This window comes from Nomascus leucogenys, chromosome 1a (assembly GCF_006542625.1).
Source record: "Nomascus leucogenys isolate Asia chromosome 1a, Asia_NLE_v1, whole genome shotgun sequence".
Classification (NCBI taxonomy): Eukaryota; Metazoa; Chordata; class Mammalia; order Primates; family Hylobatidae; genus Nomascus; species Nomascus leucogenys.
Genome location: NC_044381.1, coordinates 105,091,881 through 105,118,058, shown reverse-complemented (window position 1 = coordinate 105,118,058; position 26,178 = coordinate 105,091,881). Strand labels below are relative to the sequence as shown.

The 26,178-nt window shown below is 33.4% G+C and overlaps 1 protein-coding gene across 3 annotated transcripts in view; it reads left to right on the top strand.

Annotated features, from left to right (window-relative positions):
• The window catches only part of MDGA2 (MAM domain containing glycosylphosphatidylinositol anchor 2), an 832,668-nt gene that overhangs the window by 548,006 nt on the left and 258,484 nt on the right, over nucleotides 1-26,178 (top strand). For all 3 annotated transcript variants that reach the window (XM_030813906.1, XM_003263751.4, XM_030813910.1), the window contains one exon: nucleotides 10,088-10,220. In XM_030813906.1, coding sequence (XP_030669766.1) covers nucleotides 10,088-10,220 — 133 coding nt within the window. The remainder of the gene's footprint in view (nucleotides 1-10,087; nucleotides 10,221-26,178) is intronic.

Sequence of the window (26,178 nt, the reverse complement as noted above, 5' to 3'; positions counted from 1 at the left end):
CATATTTATCTGATATGGTGTGATGTTTTGATACATGTCTACACATTGTATCATAATCAAATCAGGGTATTTAGCATATCCATTACCTGATACATTTATCATTTCTTCATGGTGAGAACACTCAAAACATTCTCTTCTAGCTGTATCGAAACATGCAATACAATATTGTTAAATAGTCAACTTAATTTGCAATAGAACACTAGAATTTATTCCTCCAAAGTGTAACTTTACACCTATTAACCAATCTCTCTATTCTCCCTTCTATCTCCCTGTCTCTAACCACTGCTAATGATTATCGTGCTCCCTAATTCTATGAGGTCAACTTCTTTAGATTCCACACATAAGTAGATAATATAGTATTTGTCTTTCTGTACCTTAACTATTTTACTTAACATAATGTCCTCCAGATCCATCCATGTTGCTGGCTCTGGGACCGACCCATCATTTGCAGCAATGTGGATGGTTCTGGAGGACATTATATTAGGTAAAATAAACATTCATTATTTTATAGCTGCATTCATTATTTCATAGCTGAATAGTATTCCATGATGTACATATTCCACATTTTCTTTATCCATTCATCTGTTGATGGACACTTAGGTTTATTCCATATTTTGTCTATTGTGAATAGTCCTGTAATAAATATGGAGGTGCAGGTGTCTCCTCGACATACTGTCTTAATTTCTTTTGGATCTATCCAACAGTAGGATTGCTGGATCATATTATAGCTCTATTTTTAATTTTTTGAGGTACCTCTATACTGTTTTCCATAATGGCTATACTAATTTGCATTCCCGCCAACAGTGTATAAGTGTTCCTCTTTCTCTGCATCCACACCAGAATTTGTTATTTTTTGTCCTTTTGATAATAGCCATTCCAATGGGAGGGAGGTGATAGCTCACTATGCTTTTGTTTTGCATGTCCCTAATAATTAGTGATGTTGAGCATTTTTTCACATAGCTGTTGGTCATTTGTATGTATTCTTTTGAGTAATGTCTATTTACGTCTTTTGCCCATTTTAAAATGAGATTTTTTTGGCTATTGAGTTGAGTTCTGTGTATTTTCTACATATTAACCTCTTATCAAATGCATAGTATGCAAATATTTTCTCCCGCTCTGTAAGTTGTTTCTTCACTGCGTTGATTGTTTCCATTTCTATGCCCAAGCTTTTTAGTTCAATATAATTCTATTTCTCTATTTCTGTTTCAGTTGCCTGTCCCCAGACCAATGTCATGAAGCATTTCCCCTATGTTTTCTTCTAGTAGTTGTGTTATCTCAGGTCTTACATTTAAGTCTTCAATTCATTTTGAGTTGATGTTTGTATATGAGGAGAGATAGAAGTCTAGCTTTACTTTTCTGCATGTGAATATTCAAGCTTCCCAGCACTATCTCCTGAAGACACATTGTCCGTTCCCTAATGTGAGATTTTAGCACTTTTGTTGAAAATTCATTGGCTGTAAGTGTGCTCATCTGATTATGTGCTGTCTATTCCATTCCATTGGTCTATATGTCTATTTTTATGTCAGTACTATGCTGTTTTGGTTACTACAGTATTGTAGAATATTTTGAAGTCAGATAGTATGATGCCAACTTTGTTGTTTTTGCTCAAAATTGCTTTGGCTGTTCGGGATCTTCTGTGGTTTCATACAAATTTTGGATTGTGTTTTCCTGTATCTGTGAAGAATTTCATTGGTATTTTTACAAGATTGGATTGAATCTGTGGATCACTTTGGATAGTACAGACATTTTAATAATGCTAATTCGTGCAATCCATTAACCTGTGATATCTTCCAATTTAATTGTATCCTCTTCAGTTTTTCTCATCGATGTTTGATGGTTTGCATTGCATTAATCTTTCCCCTCCTTGGTTAAATTTATTTCTAGGTATTCTTTAGTTAGATAATAGGGCAGAGGCCTTCTTAACACTGAGGGCTCATCATCTCAGAGAAGCCGTCTCTGAAAAGCTGATACGATGTCTCATTTCTTCCTTTTTATACTTCCATATTGGATTACTCTTTCCCTGTTTATTTTATCTTTTGCTTATTGTGCTAGTGTTTTTATGCCTCTCTCTCTCTCCATATATATATATATATATATGTTTGTGTGTATTTATGTATATGTAACTTTATATAAACATATACATGTATACTTCTTAGATGTTATTGATTTCTTGAACTACTGTATCCCATACTTCCATGTGTACTCTATAATGAAAAAAACTTTTATGTTACTATTGTTTGTATTGGAGCACTTAAATAATATTTTAATTTTTAAATTTATCTCCTTAGGTTGATAGTCATTGGCCTTTGTGGCTTCATGACGTAAGTAAGATTTAGTTAAAATAAGATCTAGTATATTCAAGATATGGGCATACCTTTGCCAGAGACACAGAGGTCACTAGGCAAGACTCCTTCTCTAATGTGTGTTGATATATAAAGGAAAACTTAAGGTGATCAATAATTATGATATAAAATAAAAATCATTGTCAAAATAGAGGTACACAACACTGCTATGGAGGGAGCATTCAAGGTGGAGACATTAGCACATGCAAGTAATGCAGAAGAAAGACAGTGTCTCCAAAGAGTATCTGTATCTCTGGTTAGTTAGCACAATAATTATTATGCGTGGAGAACAGGGAACTGTGAAGCTGGGAAGTCCTACTGGGAATATATGGTAGAAGGGTTCAGTTAATAGATCATATGTCTACTTAAGTTTTAATGTTAGAAAATGAAACTTCTTTTGAAGATATGTTTTCAATAATAATGTTATTTAATAATAATGTCTTGTTTTTAATAAAATAGAATTTCTAAGATAATGAGATATATCTATTTTGTATAACCGTTCATAATATGCTAATAACTATAGCAATTTGATTTGAATATTTATTCCTGAATTCTGTTGAGTGACAAAAATCTTGTTTATACCTTTTTATAGACAATGTTTCCAGAAAAAAATTGGTCTGTGTTCCTAAAGCTGATATGAATTCATAAGCACATAATGCAGTATTTCTAAGAGGAATAATTATGCTTTTTGTCCTTCTACTCACTTACTACTAAAAGACATAGGCTAGCATGTATCATTTTCTATTTATAAGTTTGTAATAAATTAGTCATTAGAGCTTCATAAAATGAGTCTAAATTGACAGACTTTAGTTTTTACTGATATCTAAGTATCAAAATGAGTGAATATAATTTTTTTAAAGTTCTAGTTTATTTTATAAGTAATATGGAAATACTGCTTGAGGCTGCTTCATTAGAGCAATGTCAACATTGGTAAGGGCCACTGACTAGTATACATTGTATGTCTTTCTTTTATTTCTTTTGTTAAAAAATAATGTCAAATTTAAATATATGTATTGCAGATAATTTTGTAATTGTTTAAGAAATGTTAAACAATTGCTTAAATCTTACAAATTGAAAATTCACTTTCCATTTGTCCAGAACTTTTGTAAAGATGTTCATGACATCATCTTGTGTATTGTAATTATACCATCTAATTACAAGACTGAACATATTTACATCAATTACCTAATTAGTTATAATTAGTCTAATTAGACTAATTATACAATTAGACAATAATCAACTCAAAATTCCTTTTTACAAATCATGAAAATTCACATGCAAAAAGCCTCCCAACACCCAACATATCAAATTCAAATGATCAACAAAATAAAATTAATGTTAAAGTAGTTATAAATAGTAAAGCCTAAATTATACTCATTATCATATGTATACATATATGCCATTTGATAACATTAATCTGTGTGTGCATATATTCTCTGCTTTCTTATACATTCTGCTGTATTGTTTTAAAATATTTTTATTATATCCTGACTTTCATGAATTAAGAAGGTAAGGCTCAAAATTTTCCATAATTCTGTTATTTAAAAAAATATTCCATTAACAGACTTCATCTGTATTGCCCACTCTCCCATTGGCATGGTATATACATTAATCTTACATATTAACTTAGAGACCATGTTACCTGGGCCCTCTAGGTTCACAGATCTTGGTATCTTGTTTTTGACTGCAGGAAATCATTTTAGCTCACCCAGAACAACTCTCCAATCCCATGATAGCTGAACCATTGGGAAATCATGAATCTAGAGGCTTTTCTTTCTTTTTTGTCTATTCTTTACAGTCCGTTTTGTTATTGTGTTCTGTGTTTTGTGTTACCATAAAGGAACACCTGAGATTAGGTAATGTATAAAGAAAAGAGATTTATTTGGTTCTCAGTTTTGCAGACTGTACAGGAAGCATGATACGGCATCTGCATCTGGTGAGGGCTTCATGCTGCTTTCACTCATGGCAAAAGGCAAAGGGGAGCTGGTATGTGCAGAGATGAGAGAGGATGGAAGAGACAGAGCGGGGAGGTATCAGATTTCTTTTTAACAACCAGCTGTCAAGGAAACTAACAGAGTTAGAACTCACTCACAGCCCCCCTCAGGTCCTTAATCTATTTATGAGGGGTCTGCCCGCATGACCCAAATACCTTTCATTAGGCCCTACCTCCAACATTGGGATTAAATTTCAACGTGAAGATTAGGGACAAACATTCAAACTATAGCACCTTCTCATATGCCCATTTTGTTGCTGTGTTCTGAATAAGAATTAAGTAGGATATGGATGTGCATACCATTGTATTTATAGGGCCACACTTGTAGGTCTTTAAAGAATAGAAATAATCTCAAAGAGTAACACAAATTCTCTTTTGTAATATCAATATTACCACCAAATTCATATTTTTTACCTTTAGATAACATAAATACCAGCAGTGTCCCTGACCATAAAAATTCAGGTATACAAAATATTTTAAGAAGGCATCCTTTACAAAAGCCACCTCTGCGTTTTAATGGCCAGAGCTGCACTGATGTTGGTTCTCTGTACTTGATTTTTGTATATATTTCCCTTGTGGCTTACTTTTCTTTTACATTCTCTTTTCCATAATTGACTGTTCAGCTCTCCTATTGGGTGGCCCCAAATGCGGTTTCATAAATCTATCTTGCAGGCTACCCTAATGTAAAGATTTTTAAAATTCCTATTACTACCATTAGAGTCAACATGGTTCAGGAAGGTTACTAAAAACTTACTGTGTGCGATATGATGAGCTGGCTCTATTCCTTTCTAGTCAGCAATCTTTTCTGAGTTGACAACATGCAAAACACTGCCCAAATGGTAGAGAAGAGAATTTGAGGTGATCTCATTAAATGGAAAGGCAGGATCAATACAAGACATAATGTAAACGATAAAAACATATATAAATATATACACAAATGCGATTGATATAAATAGACAAAAAGCGTTAACTCAAAAAATAAAGGAGAATACATATAGGAAGAATACACTTTTAGAGGATGGATCAGAAGTAACAGCTTTTAGGTTGAAATCTCTTCATATTGAGGCTGGTGCAGTGACTCATGCCTGTAATCCCAGCACTTTGGGAGGCCAAGGCAGGCAGATCACTTGAGGCCAGGGGTTCCAGACCAGCCTGGTCAATATGGTGAAATCCCATCTATACTAAAAATATAAAAATTATCCCAGTGTGATGGCATGTGCCTATAATCCCAGCTACTTGGGAGGCTGAAGCATGAGAATCGCTTGAACCTGGAGGCAGAGTTTCAGCGAGCCGAGGTCGCGCCACTGCACTCCAGCCTGGGTGACAGAGCTAAACTATGTCTCAAAAAAAAAAAAAAAAAAAAAAAAAAAACACTTTCTTGAAATAATGGCTGTCGGATAACATTCAAAAAGACTGGAGAGTAGAGTTGTTTGGTGCAATGGAGAATTAGGGTTGGTGGAAATCAAGTTTAAGGTATCTTCCAAGAGGAGAAAGCAAGCCTTGGTGAAAAAAATTAGAAAGAGATTAGTAGCATTAAACACAGAATAAGTAACTTTAGAATAAATACAAATCTGCGATCATAGCCCATCTAATGTGACCTTTTCCAAGCTTTGAAATCTTATCTCATTTTATGCTCTTTGTTGCGCTGCACTCCAGTCACAATATATTTTTTGAAGTACACATCAGTTCAGATAGGAACAAAAAATGACTCATAGCAAGGAATGGGGAGCGTTAGGAAATCATAAAGAGATACCTCAAGATAGTGACATAACTAATTTGATGAGAATGAAGAGTTTGTGTGAGGAATAAGGAAAAAGTGTTTTGTTTAGAGTGCATAGAGTCTCAAATGACAAACTAAGGGTTTTTGAAATGACCTTTCAGTGAAGGGGAACAATTTAAGGTTTTCTAGACCTTAAACCTTGATCCCGCCCACCCCCTGAAAAAAAAGAAAAGAAAATGAGAAATGCAGGATAGATTATCTTAAGAGATCCAAAAGGATAAGAGACTACATTTCTTCTTGGGGAAAATGTTGAGTGGGATAGACCAAAATTTAAGTATGTCCTATAATGTATGCTAGCAAACATTGCAACTCCAAGGACAAGAGAAATTAGGATAATCTGGAATTTATTAATTATAATACTATTGGTGATTTTTAGTAAGTTTGCTTTTTTTCTTTTTGTCTAGAGATTTGTCAGTTATCTATACATAAGTGCTCATTGGAACCATGATAATGGATCAGATTTCACTGGGAATATATTAGTAAAAGGTTGCAGACTTCAGTAACTAGAATATTCAATGGTAAAACAACCAAGAAATGACTAAATTATTATATCTGTAATTAATTGCCTATCTATGAGGGGCTGTTACAGTAGTAAAGGTAATCTGAAGTGTTAGAAATAAGCAGAGAAGTATGGAAGCATAGAAAAGAAAGGTTTATTAAATTTTAACAAGAGATCATCATTAATGAAATTACTAGGTACTATTTCAGTGGAATGTTGGAAAAGTGTTATTCAGAAAATGCAAACTGAAAAACAATTTGTCAGTGGAAACAGAAACAATAAGTACTGACAGAGTATAATTAACTCTATGTAAGTAAAGAGACTTTATTATTAAATATACATCTAAATGACAATGTTCATTATTTGTTTATATTTGAGAATCATTATCACTCCATGGTTGCTTTTAGAATATTGACTACATGCAATAAATCTTTCAGAATGATTAGAGGTTTGTTATTTTTGAGGTAATTATGTGTGTGTGTTTTATATATATATATATATATACACACACATATATACACATATATGTAGGTATATATATACGTATATATATGTATATATATATACATGTATATATATATACACATATATAGTGTGCATGTGAATATATACACACATAAATACGTAATTGCATGTATTATATATTGTTTCATTATTTTATCATATATATGTAACTCCATGTATTTGTACCTATGTATCATCAGTATCTATATCCATGTGTTTTTTCAGTTGTAATTCTACTGATTTTCATTTAAGTTTTATTTCTTTTGATATGGCTCAAGTTTTGTCTTGAGTTTTGTCCTGATAATTTGTCTTCAGTTCAAATTTCCTTCCAAACCTAAAAGCGTAATCTAGATAAATCGTTATTAGAGTAACAGACCCGCTTTCTTTTTTACAATGTGCACAAATATCTATTGATTATGTGTAATAATGTAAGCAAATTTTTCTCTGTGTATTTAAGCTCTGATTATATTTTACTTATTTAATTATATTCCGTTTATAACAGTGCCAAACAAATAGTAAATTCTGGAGACATAAATATATATAAAGCAAACCTTGGGTAGTTACAGTACTATTAACTGAAAAAGTATTAACTTAAAAACTGTCTCCTCTCTGCTAAGCCCTGTGTCAGGTGCCCAGAATATAATGCTGAGAGCAAGACAGACATCATCTCTACTGTCTGGGTACTTACTGGCAAGGGGAGAAGTCTGCAAGGAGATGGCATAGTTAGATTTCATATATTTAACAAGTGAATAAAAATAATCATGTGAGGTTATGTATATGTTAATTAGCTCAATTGTGATTATTTTACAATGTATATCAAAATACAGTTGTATACCTTAAATGTATACAATTATTTTGTCCATTATACTTCAATAAAGCTGAAAAAAATATTGCTTAAAGTGTAAATCATTGTGGCTTGCTTGCATTCTTAAGCTACACTAAGTACAATCATGAGTTTTTTAGTTGATTGTAGGGTTTAGAGCATTATGATTAAAAATAGAAACAAAGAATAATTGGGATTGAACATGAGTAAAGATCAATAAAAGGATCTAGCTGAGAGAGAGAGATACTGAATGTATGAATAAGAAGTTATAATCGGATGTAAATTCCCATTACTATAGAAGGAGGAGTAGACTTAAAGGAATATATTTGAAGTTCAATTTAGGATATGTTGAGTTCAGATGTGTCTGAAGCATCAGAATGGACATATTGACAAACATTTGTTATGTGTATCTGAAACTTAAGGGAGAATTCTGGAAATGGGGCTTAGACTTGGGAGTGAGGCAAGAAAATAGAGCTTGTAGTAGAAATTCATCAGCAAGGATAATGCCACCTAATGAAATGTTACAAAGTGAGGTTAACTATGGAACAAGTAGAATTCCATGGAATAACACTAGTTGTATTGAGAAACAAAAGCAAAGAAATTTGAGCAATAAGTGTGACAAAGTTAGCAGAGGTAAGATGTATCACTTTATTTAAAAATTATCTGAGTTGACTAATTCTAGCATATTTTTTTTCAGCTGTTCTTTCTAGCTAAGCACACTTTCTAGGCATTTTATATCATGTATGGGAATTCTGTAACACGAGAATAGTTTTATATGTGAACTCGAGAAACATATAGATTTCTGTGTATATTTGTATCGATATATTTATATTTTCTTGTATGTTAAAAATTCAGTTTTTCTTCTAAAAAAAATTAAAAGGTCGATTTTTTTTATACCACTGAGGAAAATGCTAAAGGAGTGACTGATTTAAGATTGAATTTGGACAGTTAATGAAAGTACTTATGGCCACAATTCCATGCACACTAGAATAGAGATTCATTTGACACATTTGCAAAACTGTGTGCCTATTTCTGGGTAAGCTTTCTTGCAAATAAACAGCAGTGTTTTTATGTAGTAAGTCACTAAGTATTCCAGTCCTCGTCAATAACATATGAAAGTATTGCAAGTTTTAGAACTCGACAAATGTTATCCAGGTAAAGTGATGAAACACATTGTTCCATACACAAGTTATCTGGAAAAAATAAACATTTTGAATTTTTATAGTATTCCTAATACTATAAAATCATTGAGACAGTGTTTTGCTATAAAAATAAGTAAGTTATTGACAAGAAGACCTATTTCGAGATGATGCATTAATGACTTTAGAAGGCAAAGAAAGCCCAGGGGACCTAATTTGAATTGGGCAGGAGACTAAATTTTGTTGTTTGTTCTTTTTTTCCTTTCAACAATTTCAATCCAATGTTTTTACAAAATCTTTCTTGGTTCATCAAGAGTTTGTTAGATACTCCTGGCCGCTTGCTTGATTTGCATCTATCTACATTTGTGCAGATTTACCTGGAGAGTTAGCCCTTAAGCTCTTGAACCTGAAATAACAAGAACAATAATAATATAGAAACACTTATGAATGCTTCTTTCCTTCAGTTTTAGATATGTCACCTCTTATTGCTCCATATACAAAATATTTATGTCTGTAAATTTAATTATCTATCATTAGATTTAATTAACTTTGTTCTAACAACCGTATTTCATTTGTTGGCTCTTCTTCAGATTCTTTTGTCTTCTCATGTCGATGTCTGAATAGATTGTAGTGTTTGTTGAATGCACTCCATTATTAAGTACACTGTTCTGATCTTTGCATAATAATTTGCATAACTACCACCAGAAATAGACTTTTCCCCTGAGGAAGCTAGTTTGCAAAGAAAATGTTATGAATTTTCATTGTAGTCTGTTAGCTTTTATCTCCAGGCATACTTAATATTACAGTATTATTTTAAAATGCAGTGTTATTTTAAGTTAGTTCATTTATAACTTATTTTAAAGATAGGGCATTTCCCTTAAAAAAAGGCAGTCTGTCATATTCTGATAATAATATGATTTAATATAATGTAATGTGATGTTTCATTCATTCTGGTTGTGTTGGCTTTTTCTAATGACTTTTTTTTTTTTTTTTTTTTACATTTTCAGGGTGAAACAAAGATCTTAAAACTGAAGAATCTTCGACCTCAGGACTATGCTAATTATAGCTGCATTGCTTCAGTGAGGAATGTATGTAATATTCCAGATAAGATGGTGTCATTTAGACTGTCCAATAAAACAGGTATGGAATTATCTCTGTATGTTACATGTATCTTATCTACAACTAATCTTTAAAAACTCTCTTTAACTTTTTTAAAGAACAAATGATTTCTATGGTGTATGTAGGAATAAGCACCTTTATTCCCAAAAAATCCTGCGATATCTGAAAAGCTTCATACATGGACACAGTAAAATGTCATTGTAACATACGCCATGTAATATGTTTGCATGTATAACATACCCTGCTATAGTTCAGCAATGATAGGAACACTGATTTTGGCTAAGATTTAAATTGTCTTAAACTAGAGAATGCTCTATTTCATATATTTAAAAGTCATTAAAGTACAAGAACATGAGAGAAAATTAAACTTTATCAATAATCATAAGAAATAGTTGATGGAGGCCGGGCGCGGTGGCTCATGCCTGTAATCCCAGCACTTTGGGAGGCCGAGGTGGGTGGATCCACGAGGTCAGGAGATTGAGACCATCCTGGCTGACACAGTGAAACCTCGTCTCGAAATACAAAACATTAGCCAGGCATGGTGGCAGCCACCTGTAGTCCCAGCTACTCGGGAGGCTGAGGCAGGAAAATGGCGTGAACTGACTGTCTTTAAAAAAAAAAAAAAAAAAAAAGTTGATGGAAATTATGTTTCAGAAAAAAATAGAAATATAAAATCTTAGTGGACTTAGCACTTATAAAAGTTAATCTCGTCTGACTTAAAAAATGGGAAATTGGATATTGAGAAACAAGAATAAACAGGTTAACTTATAAGAAGTGGTTATAATTATTTTATTCTTTGTGGCATGAAATATATTGTGCCTTGTAACTAATTTTGTTTTTCTTAGCTTCTTTAATTTTTTTGAAATATATAGATACAGAGAAAATTAAAAATAAAATGAAAGTATGGCCTATGGGATGAATAAAAGCATTAGTATGGAATGAGGAAGAAAAAAAACAGGATATATTATTACTGAAGTTACCAGCTTGCACTTTAGCAGTGCCTTATTAATTTTTAAAATGTTTAGTGTTTTTTATCTCAGTTTATTTTTATAACTATAGGAACATAAACAGGTAGATTTTTCTTGTCATGTCTTTTTCTATCATCTGACACATAATGAACTGTCCTGCAGCAATTAAAGCATCCTCACTGGATTGTTTTGAGAATGAACTAAATTGACATACGCAAAAATTCTTTAAAGACAAAGATAACCAATAAAATTATATTTAATATTTTTATGTTGTAGATGTGATTTTTATCATTTCCAAGGTCCCACAGCTCATAAGAAATGGGGACTAGACTGACTCCAATGTTTGAAGAGTTATTCTAAATAGGAGACTGACAGCTCTTCTTAGTTTTCATAGAGATGGAGAAATTGAACTTAAATCTCAGCCAGAGTGTTTTCTTAGGAATAAATAAGGACTTCATACCTTAAAGCCAAAAGGGGAAGATTACTAGGAAAAGTGATAGAATTCCTGAGATCTTTTAAAGTAACTGGATGACTTTATTTCTGTGATTATTAAAAAAAATTTGGCTTGGAAAACAGTCTTTGAATATCTGTTCTATGGAGGGCACAGGAGTGCTGTAACTAGAGATATTTTATTTAACCTTTCAGCTTTATGTTGGCATTTTTTATTTTTCAGCTGATATGTATCTAGACTGGGCAAACATAAAAACCTATTATTCACCTTTATAAATTATCTCACAAAATTTTTGATTGATGTTCACTGCAAAATGAGTATTAGAATTATAGTAAGTGAGTTTAAAAATATAAGCTAGTACCTATTCAACTCTTCAGTAACTGTAATCAGACATGTCATATGCCTCATACTTTACACATTCAAACTGAGTTCACTTCAGAAATTTTTCCATCTGGTGGTGCTCATAGTTGGAAGGATTTGTGAATTTCAAATAGGTGAAATAATTGAGGTAGCTTTCAAAGTACACAGGGTATAAATTAAGCTTAGAACATCCTCATGCAAATAAGTCTGTAAACTACGAATAATTGCATGCAAGATGTTTCATTGCTCTTTTAATAGTGGAAGAGGAGCATAAGTTACTATTGCTGTAATCAATGTGAAAGTCAGTTGCTCCTAGTGATTCTTACTGTTTTGAATCTCTAAGTGATGTATGTAAAATTACTGTATTTTAAACTGTTGGTTTGCAAAAATGTCAAGGAAAATGTGTACCTTATTGAGAGGAGAAAATTATAAATATTGTAATATGTTTGGTTAATCTCTGTAAACCAATATGTTTATAAAAGTCTTACTTTACTTTAGAAATTCTTCTTGCAATGAATGTCAAATAATTGGCTAATCAATGAACTTTTGGTAGAGACAGAATGCCATTGGAACATCTCCACAATCACATCAACTTTTTAATTGCAATCAGTCTATGGACCTGATTTGCACAACGCCCAAATGATACAGGATGTAAAGATGGAAACAACGCATACTAGAAGTAAAAATTTCTAAAACGTTCTTACTGCAGAACAGTTACACCATGGAGTAAGTTTTCTGGCTCCATCCCATACCTGCGGAATTAGACATTCTGGCACATGGCCTGGCAATGTATACACTTTAAACAAGTTTAAATAATTACTTTGGTTGATAATAATATACAGTCCTTGTTATCCTACTGTTTCCGTGAGCCCATTCCATTTGTGAATAGAAATTAATTTTCTAGAACTGCTTTGAAAGGCAGTGTCTAGGTGTCATGACAAAGTCAATGTCATCTGTAGAATTCCAGTGATGTGGTTTCTTAACTTTCCTACTGTGAAATAGTATTGTGTTGGAACTCATAATTGTATATCAGCCAGAGAAAGTGTTAATTAATTTGTTGACTCCAATTTCTTGTTTGGCATGCTATGAAAATGCCTCCTGCCACAGAAGTGTCATTATGTATCACACCTAATTTAGCTGTCTTAAAATTTATCAAGATAGTTCACAGAATTTTATAAAAGGTAAAGTGACTTATTTATTTATTGTCATGCACCCAACCAGTTGACACAGTGCTCAGGAGGGTCTAGAAGTTGTTTTGGTTGTTTCTGTACTCGTATTTGGATGAAAAAGGGACTCACCTCTTGATTGGTAAATTATTTTTAAAATTTATATATATATTTAACCTGGGAGCATAAATTCAAATTGCCATGAATATATACTCCTTGATTGATAAATTCTTAATGTAGCTGTATTTCTCATAGTTTATTAAAATAAGCCTGTTAAAATTTATAAGTTTAGATGGTAATATAGATGTATTTTGAAATTATCATAATTAGGAAAACTGAGTATAAATTATTTCAAATTTCTCATATTATGTGTGTTACCAACACTAGGACACATAGAAATTATGATAAAACAAATTTTATTTATTTTAATCAGTTTCAAGCACTTATGACTTGATGTCTCACAACTTCAAAGGCAAATAACAATTAAGTGGGTTATCTGTGTTAGGATGAAAAACATATTTTTTACCTGCTTGGGAGGTTATGAAGTGTATAAAAAAAAAGGGATAGGTGTGGCTCATTTAGCCTAATTATGTGAGTCGATTTAGTCTGGTGTACCTTAGCATTTATAAACATTATCTAATTAAGATATCATCTTTAAATGGGATTTAATTCAAGGAACCAAGCCATAAAAGTATTATTGGCTATAGAAATAGAGGGAAAATATAAATCTTTCTCCTCCCTCCCTCTCTCATTTGTTCTTCAATTTTTTTTCCTTTCTCTTCTACTCTTTTTTTTTTCTTTTTGTCTCAATAAATTTTCATGGAAGAAGACAGAGGTCAAGAAACGTCTTTGTTTCCTATGTTAGGCAACTATTATCTCTTTTTATTATTTTATATAGCTCTTAGGAAAGTTACAGTATAAATGTCCAGCAATTGTTGTGAATTTCAGTATAAAAACTTTTGTATACTGTTATCTATTTATGATAGTTTTCTTTATGTTTAGAGGAATTTAACTAACTTACTTAAGCCTTATGAAAAAGAAAATATTTTAGTTATATAAATTTTGATAGCTGTGGGCATGAAACAAAATACAAAAACAATTTCTCTTGTGATATGCTACACCTATGGTCATAGACAGCCGGTGTAAGTGCAAGAGGAAGTAGCAGTAAAGATTTTGCTGTAAACTGCACCTTAGTACTAACATCAGCCATTTTCCTTAGCCATATGAACTTCTCTAGCGTGTTGTGTTTAGATGATCTTCATAGCATCTAGATAATCAAGAGAATCATTTATTAGAATCTAGATATGCTAGTTAACCATCAGTAACAGTTTCTAAGGACTATTTAGGTTTGTGAAAATAGATGTTACATGTATGATGATGTCCTGTGTTAGTCAGCTTGGGCTGCCATAGCAGAGCACCACAGAGTGAGTGACTGAAACAGTAGAAATTTATATTCTCATAGGTCTAGAGGCTACAGGTTTAAGATCAAGGTGCCATCAGGGTTGGTTTCTGGTGAAGGCTCTCTTCTTGGCTTGGAGATGGCTGCTTTCTTGCTGTGTCTTCATATAACGTTTCCTCTGTGGATTCATGGAAAGAAAGAGAGAAGGCTCTAGTGTCCCTTCCTCTAGTGTCCCAAATATGGACACTAGCCGTATTTGATTAGAGTCTCATCCTTAGGACCTCATTTATCCTTGGTTACCTCTCTGTAAAAGCCCTATCTCCAAATACAGTCACACTGGGAAACAGGATTCAGGATATGAATTTGGAGGGAAAGACACAATTCAGTCTATAATACTCCCAAATTACTGAATGTGGACTTTATATTTAGGATTGCTTTTCCTTAAAATTTCAGACATAAGTTTATAATATATGCTAAATCAAAGCAAGAAAATGAGTCAGATGTGTTAAAGAGCCTATTCTTCACTGGGAACTCAAATTAAATAAGTGACTCTACTGACAGCATTTATGGCCCTGTATTCATAGCTTTGGGGAAATACAAAGAACGCAATTCTAAAGGAAGAAGGTAAGACGAAATTTTAGGGAGAGACAGATATCACTCCTGTAATACATCATGAATTTTTAAAAGCATGGTCAAAAGATTATAGCAGGGACATAAATGATAAGTCAGTGAACTTGTGCATTATTCTTGGATTTTTTTTCCTGAGTTTCTTCTTCACTGAGGGCAAAGCTAATATGTGAAATGGAAGAAAAAACATTGGACTTTTCACCTTTCATGGTCTAAAATATTGGAAATATGGGTGCTTTAATAGTTTTTTTTTTTTTTTTTTTTTGAGACAGAGTCTTCCTCTGTCGCCCAGGCTGGAGTGCAGTGGCGCGATCTCGGCTCACTGCAAGCTCCGCCTCCTGGGTTCACGCTATTCTCCTGCCTCAGCCTCCTGAGTAGCTGGGACTACAGGCGCCCGCCACCACGCCCGGCTAATTTTTTGTGTTTTTAGTAGAGACGGGGTTTCACCGTGGTCTCGATCTCCTGACGTCGTGATCCGCCCGCCTCGGCCTCCCAAAGTGCTGGGATTACAAGTGTGAGCCACCGCGCCCGGCCCAATAATTTTTTATCATAGATAACAATCCAGGTTATCTGAACAACAGTGTTTACTACTACAGCCAATAATGGAACACAACAAATGTTATTAGAATATTGTAGATATAGAGAATAAGATGTTCCCTATAACTCTTTTGCATAAGTTTTAACATTCAAAAGTCTAAGGTTTAAATTTTGGTTCCGAAATTTTTTATGATGTTACTAATAGTTAGTTTCTCTAAACTTATTTTTCGCCTTCTTAAAAATGAAGAAAACATTTTTGTTTTCAAAAATAATAACACATGGGCATCTTTTGGGGAGAGCATTATTCTGCCTACAGCGTATAGCTTCAATCGTGGATGATTAATCTTGAAATAAGTTCATGATCATTTTATGGATGACTTTTGTCACTGCATCTGTTAGATATTAGTATTGCCCACTAAAATCTATAGAAATGATTCATATTCTAGGTATATTTATATCTAACCTATTAGGAGAACAAATGTTTAACATAAATACAAAATATTTTTTACGAAATTGATAATGGTTTGTTAGCAAATAGAAGAAACTTGCAAGGTTGCTGACATTCAACAGATTCTTCATTTCAGTGCTCTGTCATTTCCTAAGGTAATCAAGCACATATATGACCTATTTTCACTAATGTTACTTCAGAAATGTAAAAATATAGATGATGATAAGGCAGCAAATCTCGAACAGAAGCAGTAGTCATTAAGAGGTTTCAACTTTGGTTTTCCTAAGGCAGTGTCTAGAGCAATAAGATGACCCAGATTTTTAAAAATTCTATTACTGTCGTAAAAGGAAGTTGGCATGCTGCTGGGATCTCCTTACATCTGTGCATTTTGTTGTCCCAGCAATGAAATTTTTCTATTTCTTTATTCAAATGTATCTTGAAACTATGGGTTCTTAACATAAACATACCCCATAAACTAGTAACTCTCCCAGAAGATATCATAATCCAGATACTATAAATAGCCTTAGTCAAATGAAAGGCAACACTAAAAGCCATCTCACAATACAAATACTTTGGACCATATCAAATAATCTGTGTTTTAGCAAACATCTAGGATATTCATTGATTATATTTTTCTAACTTTAAGTATGTATCATTTTTAATATGCTGTTAGATTATAATTATAATTGAAAAATTTAAAATAGTTATTCATTAGAAAATCTTGCAAAAGTTCAGACCATGTATTTTATATTTGTTTCAGTAGATTGGGTCAAGGATATGCTAAAATAAAGTAATAGGATTTTTATGCTCCCAAGAACAATTAATTTTTAGTTTTCAAACTGTTGCTAGATAATGGATTTGTAGACCACAACTTGGTTCTTTTCGGAGTTTTACTGGTCTAGTGAAATACTAAGAATTGCATTATCATAGGCAATAATTCAGTTGGTAGAAATGCATTTTACAATTTGTTCATGGTTTTTGAGCTAGCCACGTATAACTTGTGGCTTAGAATAGCTCCATGATCATTTACTGACAATTTGCTTTTATAGGTTACTGGCTCTAACAAAGGAGATACAATAAAATACAAAATATTATTTTCTTAAGTTCATGTAGCCAGTCATAATACTTATTCACTCCAAATACTAGGATAGATTATGTCAAAATGTCATCTTTAGGCAGGGCAACCATCCCAATTTGCTTTGGACTCAGTGGAAGTCCCACATCCTGGGAAACCCAATAGTCCCCCCAAAACAAAACCATTGGTCACTCAGTGAACTAATCCACTATCCAGCCTACCTCCATTTAAGATTCAAGTCTTAATGTCAGTGCGTATGGAACCTTAAACAACTCTACCTAAAGAAGCATTATTGAACAAGAGCTGCGTGTGGATTCTGGTTCTCTCTACAGTAGAGTAGTATGATCAATTCCTTCAACTCTGTGAATTTGCTTTCTGCTAAATCATGTTTATGAGGTGTTTTAGGGTAGGTAACATAATGATGGGAAGAGAATGCTCACAATAAGATTTCACATTAATTTAGCAAAATAATGACAATAACAACAATAACAAAACACAGAGGAAATGAGGTTGCTACAAAGGAGTAGATGCAGCCCGTTAAGTACACAGTTGCCCTTGAGCCCCAAGGTCCATGCGAGCAAAGTTCAGGCGTACAGAATTTGAGAAGATTAATACCTGATTGTGCTATTATCCTTTTATACATGGGTCTTACATGATTATTTCTTAAAAATTAACTGACAAGTTATTTCGGGACCTAATGCACATATTTGAATGAATCTTTGAAAATATTTGTGTTATCAGTATTTCTGGTAGAAAAAGTCACTGTCAGGAAGATTTTATCCTAACTTAAGAGAAGATGCATACCTAGCCGCTGTTTTTCTCCAAGCTGTAAGGCATTTATAGTACTAGTTTCCCCAGATTCGTACCTCACTACAGATATTGTGAAGATAAAATTAAATTATATGTTTATAGTGCCTGGCAAATAGTAGGCTTTTAGTTATGGTGGTGGTAGTGGGTGTACTGAAAATATCCTTTGTGAAGAAAGCAAAGAGGCTTTCTAAAATATCATCTGGCTCATCAATTTTCCATTTTCTTATTTAGTGAAAAGTAGAATCTATCTACTAATATATATGTTTCAGAAGTAATATTAAATCATAGCTAAATTCCAAAATTTTGTCAATAGTTGGCAAAATAAGTAAATATAAAATATCGTATATCCATTTAATGTAAATTATATGACTATTATGCCTGTTTGAGTATGTTTATTACGTTAGTTTTGCTGAATTTTCTAAAGCCTTTTTGGAATATTGTATATTTACTTTCTTAATGAAGAAACCTAAACATGCTCTTATTGTGTCTGAAGCCCAAGCATACTAATCGCTGCCAGGTAAATACAATTTTTAAAAATATTTTAGTAGGAAAATAGAAAGTGTTTTTTATCTCACCAAAAACACTTACAGGATACATCTCCAAGTTATAGACAAGGCAAAATGCAAACAGCTGTCCTTTGGCTCAGTCATAAATGAGTGAGTTTTTCCCCCCTGATATTCTGATATGGTGAAATACATTTTTGTTAAATCTTCATGCTAAAATATTTATGCTTTCAAAACATTTTCTGATGTTAGCTTCACTCATAGGATTTAATAATGTAGTGTAGCTAAATTTAGCCTTGGGGCCACTGTTAATATTACAGAGGCATGTGTAGCACAACTAGGCATGATTTAAAACATCCACATTGGTTTATGTGGGCTTTTAATTAGATCAGGAAAAAATGACTCTATGTGGTAGTCCATATTGCAGGGATTGTGTATCCAGTCCATTGTTATGGGGACTAACAGGAGAGAAGATTGGTACGCTGGAAAATAGTGAACAAGCCGAGTATCAGGGATATATTAGCATCAACGTTTAACTGTACATCTGGATGCAGCATGTACTTTTTGTCTGCAGTTGTGGCAACTATTTCCAAAGCATCACAGTAATTTCAGCTGTTCCCTCAATTTCCAGCTTCTGCAAAGTCTCTTTTAAGAGCCACCTTTATATTTATTTTTTTCTTGATAACAACATACTCTTCTTGCTACTCCTGTTGCTGAAGAAAATAGGTATGTCTAGTTGTTTAGTAATATGCTTTAGTTCATATTTCAAAGGTATTTCTTCCTTCTACGTCCTTTTAGTCATTCTGCTTTAGTTGCTGTATTCTACTGTATAATCATTTATGGATTGCATTTTCAATCACGTTCTATCCAATAAATCTGCAGTTAGTCAGCAGTATTGATTTTTGATAGGCACCCTGTGTCATAGGAATTTTTTTTATTGGAACCTTGCCCTCATGTTCTGGGGACCTATTGCCTTGGTTTCACAAGCATGGAAATAATCAAGAAACAAGGTATTGGATTTTGGTCACAAACAGGTGTGACAATTGAAGCTACTCTTTACGTTTTTACTTTAAGAAGCTACTCTTAAAGTTTTTTACTTTGATTTGGCATTATGACATTGTACTCAACAAAGGAAAAAGTAGGATTTGTAGTCTTCCCGTTGAAGCGTTACTGGGTAGTAGAGTTGTGTCTTTTTAGAAAATTCTTCAAAACCAATTTTCTTTGTTTTACTGGCAAATGTTTGTAGTTCTGAAATGACCAAATAGAGGTAATTTTATACAGCTTGATTTAACAGGCAACAGTAGATGAGAATCCTTCAAAATGATTGTCACATATTAAGTGCAAATTAAAATACCTATGTCCAAAGTGAAGAGAGAAAATATTAGGCACCACAGGAAAGACATAAACAAAACTATTGGAAAAGCAAGCAGGTAATATGGGTTCTTTATTTATCTGGGATTTAATATACAAAGACAATTGTCTTGAAGGGGAAAAAGGAGGAAAAGAGACTACATTTCTTCTATTCTTAATACGTTTTTCTAATTCCCTTGATCAGGAATACTTAATAAAGTCCTGTCTTACTGCATATTGTCTTTCAAATTTAAACTTAGTTCAATGTGAAGAAAGCCGTAATGCTTGTGGGTTTGTTTTTTCATTTTGGAATCATCAGTAAAACGCAATCTGATGTGATAGCCCTATAAAATTATGATACTGTGAACTGTACAAAGATATTATATTACATTTTAAGGAACTGGAATATTCAGTGAATATGCATGGTCTGCACACTAACCATTGTGTGTTTAAGCAAAATGTTAGATATGAATACAAGTTTAATAAAGCATTATTGTATGCATACAGATCCACAGTTAAAGAATACGTAGGGCCTGGCCCAGTGGCTCACGCCTGTAATCCCAGCACTTTGGGAGGCTGAGGTGGGCGGATCATGAGGCCAGGAGATTGAGACCATCCTGGCTAACACGGTGAAACTCCCTCTCTCCTAAAAATACAAAAAATTAGCCGGGCGTGGTGGCGGGGGCCTGTAGTCCCAGCTACTCGGAGAGGCTGAGGCAGGAGAATGGCGTGAACCCGGGAGGCGGAGCTTGCAGTGAGCTGAGATTGTGCCACTGCACTCCAGCCTGGGAGACAGAGAGAGACTCCGTGTCAAAAAAAAAAAAAAAAAAAAAAAAAGAATATGTAGGCTGGACAATGGTGGCTTACACCTGTAATCCCCATCTCTGCTTTGGGAGGCAGAGGCAGGAGGATTGCTGAAGGCCAAGAGTTTGAGACCAGCCTGGGCAATATAGTGAGACATCATTTCTATGAAAAAAAAAATTTAAAAAGTATCCAGATGTGGTGGTGCATGCCTGTCATCCCAGCTACTTGGGAGGCTGCGGCAGGAGAGTCACTGGAGCCTGCCAAGTCCAGGCTGCAGTGAGCTCTGATCACGCCACTGCACTCCAGACTGAACGACAGAGTGAGAGATCTTGTTTTTTTGTTTTGTTTTGTTTTTTAATAAAAAAAGCATATATAATATGGGTCTAACTTTCAAGTCATTGGAGAGTTAAATAGGCAGATCAATACATATAGACATTAAGAACTTGGAAAACATAAAATAATTCTATCTTGAAAATAAATGGTATTTTTTGTTTTTGCTCTACAAGGATATTTCAGTAGCTCATTAATCAGATAAAAAAGAGAAATGTGATGGTACCAAAATCTGTATTGAAAATACCAGAACTAGAATTTGAAAGCTGTATTTTCAGTAGCTTCGAGAAATAAAATATTGACAGAGAGGAAGTGAATTCAGAGGTGATCCAATGTTTTATGCTTCATTTAAAAGTAGTATTAAGAAGGTTTTATTGCTTTTTAATATTTCCTTAAGCAATATTCCATTTTGTGTAGTAACCTATTTAGTTCTTCTGTATGTATTCCATTATAGTATTATTCAGAAAATAAATACCTCCTTTATCATGCAGCCGCATTGTCCTAGAACGTGGCAACGATCTGCTCTGAATGTCTGAAATCCCTGATAAGAAATGTACCTCGTTGAATAGTTAGGCTTGAATTGGCTCTTGTTGAAATTAGATCTGTGATAACAGTACTAAGCAGCATTAAGTATTTATGGTAAGTCAATAAGTAGTGACACCTACTACGAGGTCTGTAGTTTAAAATTGTCATTTCATTCAGGTAAAACGCTTTTTTATGGCTTTGTAATTCAGTTCAGTAAATTGGCTTCTTCTAACTGCATGCAAAACTTGGAACTAAATCCCTCTCCTTGGCACATTTATTTTTTAAAACATGGTTTTAAAATTTTATTTTATTAATTGCAGTAAGAACTGAACATGAAATGTATGCTTCTAAAGTTTTAAGTGCACAGTATATTATTGTTGACTATAATTACAGTGTTGTACCACGGATCTCTAGAGCTTATTCTTCTTGCTTGGCTTAAACTTTATGCCTGTTGATTAGTAACTCCTCATTTCCCTCCGCACTCAACCCCTGATAGCCACATTTCCACCCTTTGATTCTATGATTCTGTGAATCTACTTTATTTGAATCTGTGATTCTACTTTAGCTACCTTATATAAATGCGATCATGCAATATTTGTCTTTCTGGCTCATTTCACTTAGCATAATGTTCTGAAGGCTCATCTATTTTGTCACATATTGCAGACTTTGCTTATTTTTTAAGGCCAAATAATATTCCATTATATGTACATACCACATTTTCTGTATTCATTCATCAGTTGATGCACATTTAGGTTGTGTGCACCTCTTGACTATAGTGAACAGAGCTGCAGTGAATATAGGAATCCTAATATATCTTTGGGATCCTGATTTCATTTCTTTTGGAAAAATAAGCAGTCCTGGAAGTAGGATTACTGGGTCATATGGTAGACACAGTTTTAATATTTTGAGGAACCTCTATATTGTTTTCCATTGCAGCTGCACCAGTTTGCATTGCACAAAGCTTCCAATTTCTTCACATCCTTGCTGACCCTTACTGTCTTTCTTTAAAAGTAGCAGTCATCCTGACAGGTGTGAGTTGGTATCTTACTGTGATTTTGATTTGCATTTCCTTTATGATTTGTAACACTGAGCGTGTGTTCATATATTTAGCCATTTGTGTGTCTTCTTTGGAGAATGTCTGCTCAAATCTTTATCCCATTTTTGAATCAGGTTATTTGTTGTTTGTTTGTTTTCTTTTTGCTATTGAGTTTTGGGATTTCCTTAAATATTTTGAAATTTATCTCAATTGGATATATGGTTTGCATTTTTTTCTCCCACTTAATAGGCTGTCTTTTCACTCTATTTTTTTTTCTTTGCAGAACCTTTTTTTTTTTGGATGTGGTCCCACTTGTTTATTTTTGTTGTTGTTTTCTATGCTTGTTGTGTTATATCTATGAAATCATTCCCAAGATCAGTAGAATAAATCCCTTCTTCTATGTTTTCTTATAGTAGTTTTATAATTTCAGGTCTTATATTTAAGCCTTTAGTCCATTTTGAGTTGCTTTTGGTGTATCGTATAAGTTAGGGATCTGATTTAAATTTTTTTTGCACATGGATATCCAATATTTCCAACACTTCTTGTCTTTGTCTGGGAGACTATCTTTTCCCCATTGTGTTTTCTTAACCCACTTGTCAAACATATATTTGTGGATTGGTTTCTGGGCTTTCTATTCTGCTCCATTTGTCTATTTGTCCGTCTTTATGCCAGTGCTCTACTGTTTTGATTACTATAGCTTTGTAATACAATTTGCAATCAGCTAGTGTGCTACCTCCTGCTTTGTTCTTCATCCTCAAGATTGATTTGGCTATTTATGGTTTTTGTGGTTCCATATGAATTTTAGAATTTTTTTCTATTTCTGTAAAAAATACCATTGGAATATTAAACAAGATTGCATTGAATCTGTAGATCACTTTGGGCAGTATGGACATTTTAACAATATTAAGTCTTCCAATCCATAAAATGTGAGTCTTTTCATTTGTTTGTGTCCTGTTTCACCTCCTTCACCAATATTTTGTAGTTTTTAGTATACGAGCCTTTTGCTTCTGTAGTTAAGCTTATTCCCAGGTATTTTATTTTTTTGGTGTTATTGTAAATGTGATGGTTTTTCAAATTTTATTTTTAGATAATTTGTTGTTAATAGTACAAACAGGACTGGTTTTTGCACATTTATTTTGTATCCTGCAATTTTCCTGAAGTATTTTTTCATAGAGTTTTAAGGGCTTACTATAAATAAGATCATATGTTCTGCAGACAGGGACAGTTTCACTAGTTCCTTTCCAGTTTTAACGCCTGCTATTCTTTTTTCTTGCCAAATTACTCTGGCTGGGACTAACAGTACTGTGTTGAAAAGAAGTGGTGAAAGCAGGCATCCTTTCCATATTCCAGACCTTATAGGAAAACCTTTTTGCTTTTCACACTGAATATAATATTATCTGTGGGAATTACATATAGGCTTTTATTACTTTAAGGTAATTTCCTACCATTCCTAGTTTGTTGAGAGAGTTATCATGAAAGGGTGCTGAATTGTGACTAATGCTTTTTCTACATCTATTAAGATAGTCATGTGATTTTTATCCTTTATTCTATTAATGTAGTATATCATATTAATTGATTTTCTTATGTTGAATGATACATTTCTTTTTAACAAATTATGCTCTGAATATTTTTCTTTCTCTTTTCCCCTCTTTATTAACTATGTAGAAGGCATATCAATATAAACATAGAAATAAAAAAAAAACTTGATATATCTGTGCCTGAAAAGGAAATATCTCACACAAGGTTTTAAGACAAAATCTATGTATTTCTCGGGATTCTTAGGGAAGGCCTTAATTTATTGAGGCACCTCTGCCTTCTATAATTAGTGTCCTCATCCAGACATCTTCAGTGCACACATATCCATTAGAGGGTAGAGCAGCAATCCCAGACATGAGCTAGTAATGAGTATGTGGTAAGATTTGAGGTATACATGACACAGTACTTCTCTGAGTTGTGACCCAACTCAGGCAATCAAGATATTATATTCTTAATGTATTTTATAAAATTACTTCTGGAATTAAAAGTAATTGACAGTTGTAATGCTTGAATGTGTTAAGTATGAATTTATATATAATTTGAATGCTTTTATTTATTTTATCTGCCCTTTAGTCCACAGTATATTCAGCAAAATGTTGATCACTCTTGTCCTTTTGTCCACTTCTTATATTTTATAGCATACCCTAAAAGCATAAGCAAAAATTTTCTTCCATTTTGTAGGTTGGCTTGGATGATAGGTATTTTTTTTTTTTTGGCTATGCAGAAGCTCTTTAGATTAATTAGCTCCCATTTGTCAATTTTTGCTTTTGTTGCAATTGCTTTTGACATTTTTGTCATGAGATCTTTGCCCATGCCTATGTTCCAAAAGGTATTGCCTAGATTTTATTCTAGGGTTTTTATAGTTTGGGGTTTTACATATAAGTCTTTAGTCCATCTCGAGTTAATTTTTGTATAAGGTGTAAGGAAGGGGTCTAGTTTCAATTTTCTGCATATGGCTAGCCCATTCTCCTAGCACTATATATTAAATAGGGAATCCTTTCCCCATTTCTTGTTTTTGTCAGGTTTGTCGAAGATCAGATGGTTGTAGATGTGCAGTTTTATTTCTGAAATGCCTATTCTGTTCCATTGGTCTATGTGTCTGTTTTGTACCAGTACCCTGCTGTTTTGGTTACTGTAACCTTGTAGTATAGTTTGAAGTTGGTAGTGTGATGCCTCCAGATTTGTTCTTTATTCCTTAGAATTGTCTTGGCTATATGGGCTCTTTCTGGGTTCCATATAAATTTAGTAGTTTTTTCCTAATTCTGGGAAGAATGTCAATGGTAGTTTAATTAGAATAGCATTGAATGTATAAATTATATTGGGCAGGATGACCATTTCCACAATATTGATTCTTCATATCCATGAACGTGGAATGTTCTTCCATTTGTTTATGTCCTCTTTGATTTCCTTGGACAGTGGTCTGTAGTTCTTGAAGAGGTCGTTAACTTCCCTTGTTAGCTGTATTCCTTTGGTATTTTATTCCTTGGTGTTTTTTTCTCTTTGTAGCAATTGTGAATGGGAGTTCACTCATGATTTGGCTCTCTGCTTGTCTACTGTTTCTGTATAGGAATGCTTGTGATTTTTGCACATTGATTTTGTATCCTGAAACTTTGCTGAAGTTGCTTAACAGCTTAAGAAGCGTTAGGGGTGAGATGATGGGGTTTTCTAGATATAGGATCATGTCATCTCCAAATAGATACAGTTTGACTTCCTCTCTTTCTATTCGAATACGCTTTATTTCTTTCTCTTGCCTGATTGTCCTGGCCAGAACTTCCAGTACTATGTAGATTAGGATTGGTGAGAGATGGCATTCTTGTCTTGTGCCGTTTTTCAACGGGAATGCTTCCAGCTTTTGCCCATTCAGTATGATATTGGCTGTGAGTTTTTCATAAATGGCTCTTATTATTTTGAGGTATGTGCCACCAATACCTAGTTTATTGAGCATTTTTAACATGAAGGGATGTTGAGTTTTATCAAAACCCTTTTCGGTGTCTATTGAGATAATCAATTGGTTTTTGTCCTTAGTTCTGTTTATGTGATGAATTACGTTTATT